The 13786-nt window shown below is 38.0% G+C and overlaps 1 protein-coding gene across 1 annotated transcript in view; it reads right to left on the bottom strand.

Annotated features, from left to right (window-relative positions):
• The window catches only part of NWD2 (NACHT and WD repeat domain containing 2), a 95015-nt gene that overhangs the window by 49248 nt on the left and 31981 nt on the right, over positions 1-13786 (bottom strand). The window contains exons 4-6 of the mRNA XM_038135279.1: positions 4007-4210; positions 2256-2400; positions 1365-1954 (exon numbers count right to left, since the gene is read on the bottom strand). Of these exons, the coding sequence (XP_037991207.1) occupies positions 1365-1954; positions 2256-2400; positions 4007-4210 (939 nt within the window). The remainder of the gene's footprint in view (positions 1-1364; positions 1955-2255; positions 2401-4006; positions 4211-13786) is intronic.

Below are 13786 nucleotides of genomic sequence, written 5' to 3'. Positions count from 1 at the left end.
TTCACTGGCAGAGTTCAAGACAAGAGCACTGAAAGAAATTCAAATCATGTATCATCTTTGTTTAGCACAAAAAGGCTTAGATCATAGGGGACATGCCTAGAATGTACTCCACAAATCCCAGGGTACTCTTCAGAAAATCTCAGTCTCACCTCTGAAAGTAGATAAGACTTCCTTAGACTCTACACAATGTAATCCTTGGTCAGCCACACCAGCCTACCACCTAAACCTGTTCAGCATTGATTCTGACTGAGTAAAAAGACATGTCTCTAGAGGACACAGATCAGAGTACAGATCCCTGGCCCACAGAGCTATACTTTGCCCTGGTATACCTGTGACTTTTACTCTAAAACACTGCTACAAAAAGGAAAAAAGTGTCTATCTCTTGAAGTTTTCTTGGTTAGAGCACTCAAAGCCAGTGAGGAATGTAACTTCTTTAAATCTTCTCAGTCTGTGCAGGCTAACACACTCAGTTCTACATCTCTTCACCTCACTTTATGTTATTTTACAGTATTTTAAAAGAAAAGCAGAACTAGAGCCTCTAGGCTGACTTACGTACTCATATATGAAATGAGATCTTGAGTTGCAACTTCCAATTTCATATAAGCAGCTAATGTGACTCCACAGGAAGTAGAGACAGGGATTTAAAACAGTATTGTTCCCTTCTTAATTTCCTTCTGGCTGATATGGCTGTTTCCCAGCTCACTATGCTAAATTCTCTGACCACCCTGCTGGGATCTCAAAGTTGTGACTGTCATCTACAGAATTAGGTCTGGTGATGCCAGCTTTGTCTTTTTATGCATCTTGTCCTGCCTTGCACAAAGTGTTTCATTCATTTCCCTGTAGTACTCAGCTCAATGACTTAAAGAGCACACACCAGATAAGTAAGTACGGGTATTTTTGCGGCTTATTACACATAGATTTGTAGCCAGTGTATTAGAATAATTCTGGAATAGTTTCTTATGAGAACATGAGATGGTATGACTTGGAAAGGCATTTGAGTTTAAGACTAAAACCAGAATAAGGTGTTTAGATGGTTGTGGATTCATAGGGCCTCAAAGGAACAAGAAGGAAAGAGATCATTCTAAAGTACGTTAATTCAGAATATATTGATTCCTATTAGATTTCTAAGAGCTTTGATAAACCCCATTTGTTTTGGCTAAGCACATGATACAGATACGTTATTACTGAAAGGTAGTATTTTACTGCACATGTGTACAATAACATGCTGAATATACATGTTGTTATTTTTAGTTTATGTATCGAGGGCTGATAGATCCGCTGAGAAAAGAAAGAATTAAACTAAGTTGGCCTTTACACACACTAATGCTCTCAACGTGATCTTAGTATGTAAGATACCTATTTACCTTCTTCGCTGCTTCAGCTAACAGAAGAGTCTTCCCTGTACATGGTCCTCCATATATGATAAGAGGGTTAATGTGTCCTATTTTTCTAGGTAAAACATACTTGTGAACGATGTTTAATGCCTCACATCTATATTCATAAAAAGTGGAGTACGTTTTACATAATGATGAGTGTTGAAGAACTTCATCGTACAGCATGTCTGTCTCCGTGTCAAAATTCTGCTGCACTGTAGCTTGGATTATGTCAATCATGTCTTCATAGAACTGTTTACCAAGTCCTTCAATGTAATGGCTCTCCACTTCTTGGGAGTAACCCAGTTTCATGTCACAGTGGGTGACGGATGTGTACACTCTCAGATTGGACGATGCGACAATGGTAGGAATGAATTCATCCCTGAGCTTGATCAGTTTCTCATGGGCTTCAGGATCTCGCAGAAACTTCCCAGCTTTATGTACCACGTCCATGTATTTTCCCATCTCTGGAATTTTAACAAAACGCTCAATGTTGGCAATTTTCCGGATGTAGCAAACACACTTCTTTAGGAAAGCTGGTGTTTGTTTACCCAAGGCAAAATCAAGTTCATCTTCAATAGCTGGGGATGAAAAGAGAACACAGAGTCTCTGTCAACTTTTCTTTATAAACAGTTCAAGAACATGCCCTACCCCCAACAGGCAGACTCCATTGCATTTGTTCTCTGTAAAAACAGAAAAAACAAACACACAGAATTTGCTGAGTGCTTTTGTACGGGTTTTAGTCTCAAGCAAGCACAACAGACCTTTTTCCCCCCTTTAATTATATGAGAAATGCCAACAGAAATATATTTTCATGTTTGTGGAAAGGTTGACAGAACAGACAATAAATGAATACACAGAAACTGTTAGTGTGAACCTTACCAGAAGAAAGATATCTCTTTGCTTGGCTGTGTTTCATTTTTCCTTTCTCATACAGCAATTTCACAGCAGTCTTAAAAATCTTCTTAATCTCTTCTGATATATCTTGCCATTTGTTCTCATTCATTGAATTTGAAGAAGATTCCATCTTTTAAAAGTATACATAGTTAAAAAGTAGTGGTGTAATACATACATATATAACTTCAGAAAGTAGAAGTCTAATTTTCAAGGCCAAAAATAACATGATAACAGAGAAACACATACACTAACAAAAATCAATAAAAGATAAACATTTTATACTGCAGATGATCATATTGTATTCCATTTTAAAATGTTAAGAGTTAGCTCCTTGGAGTATTTTCTAAATCCCTCGTGTAGGCAGCTAATGCAATATTTTTCAAGAATAAGACCAATAACATCTTTATAGAAAGAGGGTTTTGAGAACCAAGCCTGAAATAATAATGAAGCAGCAGCAATACTGCTAAAATTATCACTCCTTTAATGAGACGTAATAATGAGAATAGTTTAAACTTGGATCTCAAAACTGAAATGGGGTTCCTGGTACCTGTAATTAAGTGCCTTCTATTAGCTACCATATTTTAAAAATACAGGATTACATGTGACATTACGATCACTCATTCATTGCTATAGTAACACTAATCTTAACTGTCATCAGAGAGGAACTCTAATATAAATTCACTAATCCTTTCAGATGGTATCTTGCAAATGCCATGCTGGTGCTTTCTCTAAAGCAGCTAGATTTCATTTACTACTGGTGAAATATTTCAGGGGTCTCCAGTTTTCCTGGAGTGTGGAATCTCCAGGATAAATTCCCTAGCAACTCTTTCTTGACAGAGCTGAGTATCTTTAATTACTTTCTGTAAGTTTATGAGATGTAAGTCTGTGTTACGTCTTTAAGGTATGTTACATCTACGTTACAGCTTTAAGTTATGAACATATTTTTCAACCTAAGTTATGAGTATTAAGTCATTTAAGTTATGAACATCTTTTTATTTAGTCCTGGGTTAGTCAGTAGCTTCAGGAAAAGTACAAAGATTTAAGAACAAAACCCCCCAATAATATAATAAGCACTCAAAAGGAATTGAAAACTCTTTGAAGGACTTCATTTTTTGTACATTAAAATATGTCCTTAGGTATATACTGGATGTGTAGGAGGGCAGAACTGAGCCCTGAGAAATAGATACAGTTTTTATCATCATCAATTAAAGACAAATGCCTGCTTTAAAAATGATAATTAATAGTGTTGAAAAATCTTATGTTATAATACTGTTAATAAGTTAAAAGTATGGTATCTGACTCAGGACAGTGCTAAGCACTTGTTTGACAAGTTTTCTTCTACGGGGATAGAAGGGAAAATGCATATTTCCTCTGCAAGTCCTGTTCATTGAAATCTAGCATATGCACAGTAAAAAGCAGAAGATCCAGAGTTCTCCATGTTACAACACCAGGGAAGGGAAATCTGCACAACTGTCCCACTAGCCCTAAGAGAGCACAGATGACCCAAGTTCACATGCTCTAGCTATCAGAGAGCACATCAATGCATGGTGCTCCTTGGTGTTTTGCAGCTGCTCCTTCACCATGTACAGGAAAGGAGCACCACAGCAGCAGTTGTTCAGGTGTGGACAGGACTGTAGAACCTCATTCAAAGCACAACAGCAAGTGCCTGGCCTTGGGGACTGCCTGCCACTGTAACGGATAGAGAAAAATTCCATGAGCAGGAGACTGTGACTTACCGTATTCTGGTAGTTCTTCAGCATTTCTGATTTTGGTCTGAGGTAATATGCCGGTGGGACTGCGTTCTCATCCCTGCAGTACCACTCTTCTAAAAGCCTTGTCTCTAGCTTGGCCTCTACAGCAGCATCCAGGATCATTTCAAATTCTGCTGACTCAACTTCCCCCGGTATTCGGATGTTCCCATACTTCTCTCCCAATAGGCCCTATGTAGTTACAAAAAAGTAGGGATTAAATTTTTCTTTTTCATTATGCAAAAAGCATCCTTGGGATCTGAATTTCCTAAAAGTAAGTCTGGTAGTAGTGTAATGACTTTGAAATTACTAGGAAGGGAAACAGATCCTGTGTGACAGGAATTACTGTTAAGGGTACTGTACTGAGCTATATTGTACTATGATGACTTTGGAAATTTCAAGTAGATGCATTGTCTCTCATAGTACTAACTAGTAGTAAAAATACTACTGGTATTTTTACTACTAAAAAGAAGGTATTCAAAAGAAATAATTAAAAAATACCCAATACACTTAGCATGGTATTGGCTCATGTATTATTGAGTTTCATTAGTCACAGGTTGAGATTACCCTCACATGCAAAAGCAAATTGACATTGTGGCTTATACCAGCGAGGATCAGTGTTGCAGAACTACAAGCTGCTTTGCTGTCTTCTATTCTTGTTGTCTTTGCCCCAGTAGCTGTCCACTGAATGAATAGTGGGGCAAGGAAGAAGCAAATACTGAGCAGAAATTTATCAAACCAAATTTTAGAACCACTCCATGAAGGTAAAGGTTTGTGGAAGTCAGATCTTAAAATGGGGCACAGGAGACATTTCCCTTAAAAATGAGGATTAAAATACTGGTTGTGGTGCTCTAAATATAATCTTTTAAAATAAATTTATTTCTGTAGTTTACTGTCTGTAAATAAACATCTGGTAAAAATATGCTTGTAATGTCCTACAACTTCATAGACAATAGTGTTATGGGAAATTACTGCAATCTTTTGAGAATTTTTCAAATTTGTAACCATCAGATCAACTCTGCATTAAATACTTGGTCCACAGAACTCAGTGAGAATTTTTACTTAATTTAAAATGTGATTTTAAACAATTCTTTCCTCATTTAAAACATATTCAGCAAAGATCTTGTGTTAATGAGGAATACTTAACGTGGAGAGGAACCAACAGTGTCAGAATCCTGATCTGAATCAGAAAGATCTCTTGGTAAAGTAATGCTAATGCAAATATATTAGTGCCCTAAAAATGTAAATGAGCATGTTTGTAAATAATATCTAAATATTCATTATTTTTAAACCACTCATCATAATGAGAAGCTTTTGTAAACTCTTCCAGCAGAAGAAAACCCTGAAAATCAATAACTGATGATGATGAAGGCTGCTTCACTGATTATAAAAGCAGGAAGCAGCAGGACATTTTGCTGAAAACCAGTATGCTGGCACACAGCACTCCAGTGGTTCACCACGGCAGATGCTGCAGCCCCAGAGCACACATCAGAGCAGTGCACCAACACTTCCTACTCCTTCCAAGGAAAACCAGTTAGCTCAGACCACACCTGACATTGTGTAAACCAACCTGGCTGATTTTTGCCTGGAGCAGTCTAGGGAGGACTCATGAACTTCCATGCTGGCTCTGATGGCAAGCAGCTGGAACCCTCCCCAGAGGAGCACTGACAAAGAGCTGGCGCACAGCAACAAGTCAATGTCTGCCCACTGCTCAGGAGAAGCGAAGGAATGTAGGAATTGTGATAGTTCATACAGCCCAGGATCCAGTTTCTGACAAGTCTCAGCATCCAAGTCCTTAAAGTAGCTTCTCCAGTAGAGAGGCTTTAGGGGAAAGTTGAGTTTGGCTGGCTGCCCATTCAGATCCCACCACAGCTCCATTCAGGGCACACATCAAGGAGTCACAAGAATGGAATGAATGTGTTCAGCAACTAGAGTTATAGAATGATTAATTTAATGAAATAAAATATATACTCTAAATTTATTTTTGATTTGTGATCATTCCAGCTAGTAGCTCCCCTCAGAGAGGGCTATGTTGCTTCACATAATGAGATAGCTGGGGAAAATTTTGAAGCTTTTACTGTTCTGATCTATTCATACAGCTCTGTAATTTTGGAATTCTGAAGCTGCAGAGGTTAAACAAAATATAGTATTATTTTCCTTCTTCATTCAAGTGAGGTTAATAACTTATATCATGCTGAATTGGAAAGATTCTCCACATTCAGGTTGATGTAGAAATCTCATAAATTTCTCTCAGAGGAGCTTTCATCTTGCATAAAAATTATTACTTAGAATTCATTAGGCTCCACTTTTTCTAAATGTAAGTCCAGTGGATTCAATAGACAGTTCCCTCAGCAAAGATCAATAACTGGGCCCTTCATTAACAATACTAAAATGTCAACATTATTATGTCTGATTTTAATGTACTGCATTTAATCAACTAAATTTGTTTTGGAATTATTCTGTGTACTTTTCTGCTTCTCTGGTAGAGGTTATGCTGTTCTCTCTTCACTGTACTACAATTGAATAATGACTGGTTTTACTTTAAAATGAAAAGACCAGACTTTTTTATACCTCTCATCTGTCATTGCAAAAGACATTATGTAAATAATCTTGTATTAGGGATTATCCTCCTGACTACTTGAGCAAAACACAATTAAAAAGAACTTTGACATGATCCAGCAAACCCTAAATACAGTGCTGAGCAGGTGTATCATTTAGAGCAGGGTCATCCCAGGCACTGCACTGCAGCTGTGTTCCACAGAAGTTACCAGAGGTTCTGGTATTAATACCTGACTCAGTGTAATCATTTGAAGATTATTCTGGTAGAAAACTTTATGAGGTAGAAAACTCTTGATGGAGTCACTCCTGTGCTTTCTGGTAACTTCAGACCAGCCCCAACCTACAGCCCAGTTAATGGAGGCATTGAAACAAAACTCTTCATTTTACTGGAGAGTACAAAAGTGACTAGCACTAGTTTTCTGAAGGACTGTGGTATCACAGCCCAGGCTGGGAGCAGGAGGCAAGCTGAGTAAGTGCAGCTGTTTTCTACTGAGAAACTAATGCTCAAATGCTGGGTTACACCTCATAAACACACCAGGCTCCTGGGGTACAGTTCTTCACCCAAAAGCATCTTCTCTAGATGCACTGCATGTTTTCCATTAGCAGTGGCACTAGTAAATTAAAAAAAAAAGACTAAGGGGAATAAACAGACTATATGTATTTGCTGGAATTTTAATCCACTATTTGTTTCTAAGGCTGCACAACAGCCTTAGGATGGGTGCATTTGCAGGCACAGGCTGTAAAAACTGCATCTTCCCATGTTAGAGGTGAGGCTTGGAAGTACCTCCTTCCCTTTACTCTTTTGGTGTCATTCTGGTTAAATTCCTATCTATCTGTATAAATGTAATCTATCAGGGTACCACAAAACCACTCAAACCTTAGAGGCTTCAATGAGAAGCTTGAACTGCTCTTTTCCTTCAGGAGCTTCAGTGTCTGAACTGTATCTGTGTCAGAGGCTTGCAGCAGCCTCTGGAAATATCTGCCATACATTCAAGTAAATGCAGATTTTTTTTTCTTAGAAAAATAAAGAAAAATGAAGCAACAGGACTGAAAGTAAACATAATTTCTCACAACCTTCATGTTGTTTCATACTTAGTCTGTAAACAAGAATTACCACTATTTCAGATCCCTTTGAAATATATTATAGTACTCAACAGTAAGAACCCAAAACTTCAATTTGTGCTAACAACATTGCAGCATTTTGATGATTATTATAGGGAATTATTTTTAAAGGGAACAGTAATGTTTACAGTGCGTTCACTATCAATAGAGAGTTTTATATGCAGGTTCGTGAACCAAAATCTCCCACCTGATGAGTCATTTTCCTCTAAAAGTAAAACAACAAATTAAAAACTCATTAGACTGAAGGTGATTGAACTGTATAAGACGACCAGGCTGACAAATGTATAAAACCCTCAGCAACCATTTGTGTCTAACAAAACTTTACAGAATTAACACAGAGCAGCCTCAGCAGTAGCCTTGTTAGCTTTCACAGAATCACAGAATAGGTTGGGTTGGGAGGGACCTCAAAGATGATCTACTTCCAATTCCCCAGCCTTGGGCAGGGACACCTTCCAACAGGCCAGTTTGCTCAGAGCTACATCCATTGTCATTTCCATCAGGAGTGCTTTGTTGAGGCTGAAATCACTATTAAATGAAGGTTAAAAAAACTACTGTCTTTACAATGGGAACTGTTTTTCATTCTAATATTCTTGGTGTGGAAAGACATTAAAATTATAGATGCAGTCACAATAATGACCAAAAGGAGGACACAAAGAAGATTTAGATTTGATCTTGAGATATGAGGGATTCACATGGCATGTCATATGATTAGTTCAGATATCATCACTGAAATATTCAAGAATTCGGATGCTATATATTTTCTTAAGGCAGAACAAGCTGAAATTTTAGATATATTTAATTCCAGCTAAGATATTTGGTGGTAATTTTAAGCAAAACCAGCTGCCAAATTATATTAAATACTATTAATCATTTTTTTACAAAATTATATCCTGACATCTGCAAATGAAGCCATTGGAGAAGTCAGATTGTAATGTTTTATGGAGTGGTTTCAGGTATTTGCCAACTTAAGAGCAACAATTTTTTTGCTATTTTGCCAACAGAGATTGGATCCAATGATCTTTTGCTGAGTTACTTGGAATTGGTCCTATGTCTTGGTCTTTGTGAAGACATGTGACACTGAAGTGCATACATATGGCCTCAGTGTCTCCTCTCACAGCAGTGCTGGATTGCCAGCTTTTTGAAGCATAAGCATTCGAGAAATCATCTTTGAAGGAATCAAATCTAACTATGGCAAATTTTTTAACTTAATATACTTCCTTGTCTACAGGACTAAGCATTCCTTAAACAATTTGGTTTTGCAAGATCCATGAGAAATTAAAAGTATTACTGTCCCCATGTGACACAGGAATTAAGTGCAGGGAATTAAGCCTGGGCCAGGACTCAGAGCTGGGACAGGTCTGTAATGGTTTACTCATAACCACATAGTGGAAGCTGTTTTTTCCTAATTCTCAGCTCTGTCCTTACAGAAACTGCTCACTACTGAAGGAGGAAAGCCCTGACCCCTTGTGATGATGGCCTGAGTGACTCACATTTCAGCCTGCTAAATTAATATGAGCTTAGACTAAGATCACTTATTCAAAGAGGAACAGCTCCATTAGGAGAATGAGTATCTCACATTCTCGAAGAGGTGCTCAATGCTTCACACTGTGGGCTGAAATTTGGAGGGATATAAGTGCTTTTAAAATACCGTAGGGTATTAAGTTCATCTGTTGCCAGGGGTTGGGAAAGGCTGGTCTTACTGATGTCCCAGAGGTGTCCTTCTACCACTCCCAGGAGACCTGTGGATTGCAGTCTGGATCATGCCATGCCTCAGCAGGAGACCTCGCACAGAAATCTGATGTAGCTTGTGGGCAACCACCTGGAGCAAAGCATGAAATAACAAAGCACATTCATGGTGCAAAAGTCCAGCTTCAAAACCTCTCCTGAAGTGGAAGAAGGACAAGTCTGTGGTCACCAGGTATAAACCGCACTCACTAGGCCTCAGAGCGTGAATGATGGGGTCACAGTCAGACATCAAAGGCCCTGCTACTGCAGCTCCTTTCTGTGCAAGCAATCTCATAGCATTGAATATTAGCAACTGAATATTGACTGCAACAGAAACATGAATGTTATCTTTCCACAGTTTGCATGATGAACAAGGGCTACAAAGTCCTCTGGATCCCTCTCTCCCCTATGGTCACTTACTAATTGTCTTCTGTTTATCCTGGGCTTAGAGATCTAACTCCCTCAGCCTTTGCTTCTAGGCTTCCTCCCTTTTATAGTAAAAACTTTCTTTGAAATAAAACCTTTTTTTTACTCTTTAAAGCCATACCTTTCAGTCAAATAGCCATTTTTTCTCAGACAAATACATTTTTTTCTCTGATGCTTATTGGGATGTTCACACACGCATTAGCTGATAAAGTGTTCCTTACTATGCAGTGCATCAGACTTCTTTAGACAACAGAGATCCATAAAGAAAAAAAGTAAGTGAAATAGTGACATTTTTATTTAGCACCAGGCTTAAAAGACCTCAGATTTAATCAAAATATTTTTTCTAAAAAGCATACTTACTGTAATCAGATTACAGTACCCTTCAATTTCTTTCAGTTGCTATATTTGTATGTATGGAGACAGAATCACTTCAGCATCACTACAAGAAATGCTTCATTGTTTTCAAATCTTACTTTTTACATGCATGCTGGCTATATTCCATGTCTTGTTTTTCATATTGAACTTGGAGGTGGTAAGACAGTGCATTTGCACGTGCAAACCTGCCCAGGAAGCCATTCAAGATAAAGCAGGTACACAGAATTGTAACATGTTGGCATGTTTACCCTCCTTGTCTGCAGAAATGTGGGCTTAGCTGATATAACCAAATATACAGTAAACCACACCTGAAAATCTGAAACATATGGTCAGGATACCAGTCTTTAAGGGCTTTTTATTTAACTCCCACCCTAAGAAATTTAGTACAACTACAGCTGTTTCTGGTTTCTTGCAAGTACATGACAACTCTGTTCTAACAGTATCCTGTAGAAATCACTTATGTGATATAAAATGTGCAGGTCCAGCCAGACATATTTTTGGGGAAAAAAAAAAAGAAAATTAAAATAACAGGATTAGCTGGGTTTGTGCCTGCCAGGCCTTGAAACCGAGAATTTACTACCAAAAAACAAACAAAAAAGAATGTCCTCCTTTATTATTTTTTTATAAATTAAGGGAACAATAGCCAACTTATTTCAAATTCCAAGCAGAAATGTGAATAGCTAAACAACAGTGAATCATCAGATCTAAAGCCAGAAAAGTATGTTTACTTCAATTTATCTCAATGGAATATACATGTTAATTGCTTGTTAGGGCAAACTCCAAGCTGTTGTACCAGAAACTGAAACCAAGGTGAAGAAAGCTGTAATACTATGTTTATGCTAAGCCAAGTTTTAGGAAGCTGGAGTTCCAGAGTAGCTGTGCCCAGGAGATGTCCTGAAAATAACTGCCTCTACTGCTTTTTATTGTACTTCTAGCTGCAATGAGGTACAGTGTAAGGACCCTATGATAGAAACACAGGGAGAAAGTCCTCCAAATAAATAAATACATTTGATGGCTTTTCTTGCCTATCAAAGGAGAAAAGTTATGTTGCACTGGTATTAAGTCTCCCAAAAATACTACCACTAGAAATAAAAAATATGAAAAAACCACAAAAAATGTCATAATCTGTGATTTCTGGGATGTACAGGTCAAAGTGTCTTTTAGAGCAGCATTTTTCTTCTCTGCCAAGAGCTGTAAGGCAGTGCAGCTAATCAGACAGAACATTAGAGCTGTTGCAGATCTCTTAAATCCTCTTTCTTACTTTTACTACATCTCAGTATGGAAACTTGTAAGTTCCTGATACTTTTGCCACTGACTCAGACCGCCTATCTATAAAATGAGGCTAATGATAGCTTGCAAAATAAGCCTTTTATTTTGGGTATTTCTATTTTGATATGCAAAGGATGTGTATTTATGCATCAGCAGTGATGGAACTGTTATTTTACACTGTTTGTCCTTTTTAGTTTTTAAGGGAAAAATGATACCATAGGCAGTATCAAACATTTTAATTTGCTTTTTCATTTCATTTGCTTCAACCTATGGAGATAGGTTGAAGGTGTGAATAAATAGAATTAATTTTAGAACTTCAGCTGACTGTAGAAAACACAAGAAACACAATTTTTAATTGAAGTTGCTAAAGTGAATAGGAAACTGAAGGCATTATAAAGACGTTTCTGTACTGAAAATTGTTTTTCCACCTGCCCGGATATATATTTATGTTCCCTGGCTTGAGAAATATTGCAGTGTGTTGTTTTACAGAACCATGCCCTAATTTCTGTTTTCCTTTTTTCCCTGGAGGCGCTGCAGGAGCACCCTGGGGGGACTATATGAGTTTCAGAAACTTGAGACAGGTCTTGGTTTCAGTTTAATGAGAAACAAAAAGGACTGTTGAACTACCTTGCAAGAAAACTGACTGCATGAGGCACAAGTGCTGATGTGTTTTGCTTGTGAGTACAGTTCCTGACATAAAGGGTGTAGAAAAAAAAAAAAAAGATGGTGAAGTTTCTTGATGCTTGACCTGTCTGTCATAAAATTAAAGAGTGGCAAAACCTGGCTGTAAATGAGCCAATTCCCTCAACTTTGAATTTCACCCACAGTGCAGTATTTTTAAATCTCAAAGCTTTTCCCTAGTGTTAGGGAGATATGAAATAAGGATGAGTAATTTCTCAGGACATAGTGTGTAGGAGCTACCAGTCTATCATACAGAGTGAACGTGCTTCCTCAGAAGAAATTCATGACCTACTTCCTTGATATAGTTTGCTTCATCAGAACTCTCTCTTGGCTGAGAAAGCATCAATGTTCTTTCTCCACAATCTCCCTGTCTTCTACAGCATCATGCAGCACCAAAATAATTTTGTTGCATTTTCCTTCACTGCTTATTATTGCTGGGTCTTTGATCAGCCTGACCATAGATGCAGGTGAAAAAATCAGTCAAAAAGGTTATAATTAGGGAAGAGGTCAGCAAATAAAGATAGCATAGAGGAAACTTTAGGAGATTTTGCCTACCTCTGCCTAAAGATCTGAGGTGCTCACTCACTCTGATTCTCCTCCAAACAAATGTGTTATTCTCACTTTGCTCTATTTTAGAAATTGCATGGGAGATTTCTTGACAGGCATGTTCATTTTTCCTTTCACATAAAGCTCAGGACCTTGCAGGTAATTCCTACTGCAGTCCAGATTTCTGTCAACTCTCTGACAGGTCCTGTAACACTTGCCAAGAGTGGAACTGGGTAGAAAAACAAATCAAAAGGGTTATGTTTACTAAAAGACTGTTGCACATAGCCCAGACTGAAGTCAATAACCTTGTCTGTGGAAATCACTGCCCTTCTTACAGAGAATTGGGAATACGCCTTTGTTGGGAACAGCAAGGAGATCAATATTGTCTTTTAGAGGAAGGCATGGTGGTGTATCCTTCCCTGCTTTGTAAAATAATCACAACACTCATCCAAGCCAGAAAGAAATTTGTGATTTGAAACCCTGTCTTGCATCTCACAGGTGAAGAGTGGCTAACAGGGAAAAGCTTCTCCTCCTCCTGCTGTTTAATGTGCCTTCCTGAGTACCCAGGGACACAGGTATCATAGAGCCAGAAAGGAGGAAGATAATCTGAGCATGTCAATGTAGTCCCTGGGAGGACAGGGCACTGGCTTCTGGACCCCAAACCCTGGAGTCAAAAGCTGTCACTCTTCCACATTCTTACTGCCCTCTTTGGTATACTTTGTATGCAAGAAGGGGCCATATCTTTATTTTCTATGAAATATGCTCTTTCTTGTATTTATCAGAAAGGCAGCTTAGTTTTCGCATTCCCATTTTGGGATGGTATTTATAAATGGTGAGGCTTAGATGGAGCTAAAATGAAATAGTACCTTTCTATTGGGTTATCTTCATGACTTTTCTAACACTTAATTTTTACATGGTAGGTTATTTGACTTACAATTAATGGTAAGCATACAAACAGTGACTGTTAAGTACTGCCCTGCAGGTAATGGGTCAGATCATTAGCCAAAAGTTTAAAAATTCTGCAGCAGATGTCCATGGAAATGAAAAAAACATAGCAAAAATATA

The sequence above is a fragment of the Motacilla alba genome, chromosome 4 (genome assembly GCF_015832195.1).
Source record: "Motacilla alba alba isolate MOTALB_02 chromosome 4, Motacilla_alba_V1.0_pri, whole genome shotgun sequence".
NCBI lineage: Eukaryota > Metazoa > Chordata > Aves > Passeriformes > Motacillidae > Motacilla > Motacilla alba.
The sequence above is the reverse complement of the archived record's forward strand: the minus strand, read 5'-3'. Positions and strand labels throughout refer to the sequence as shown.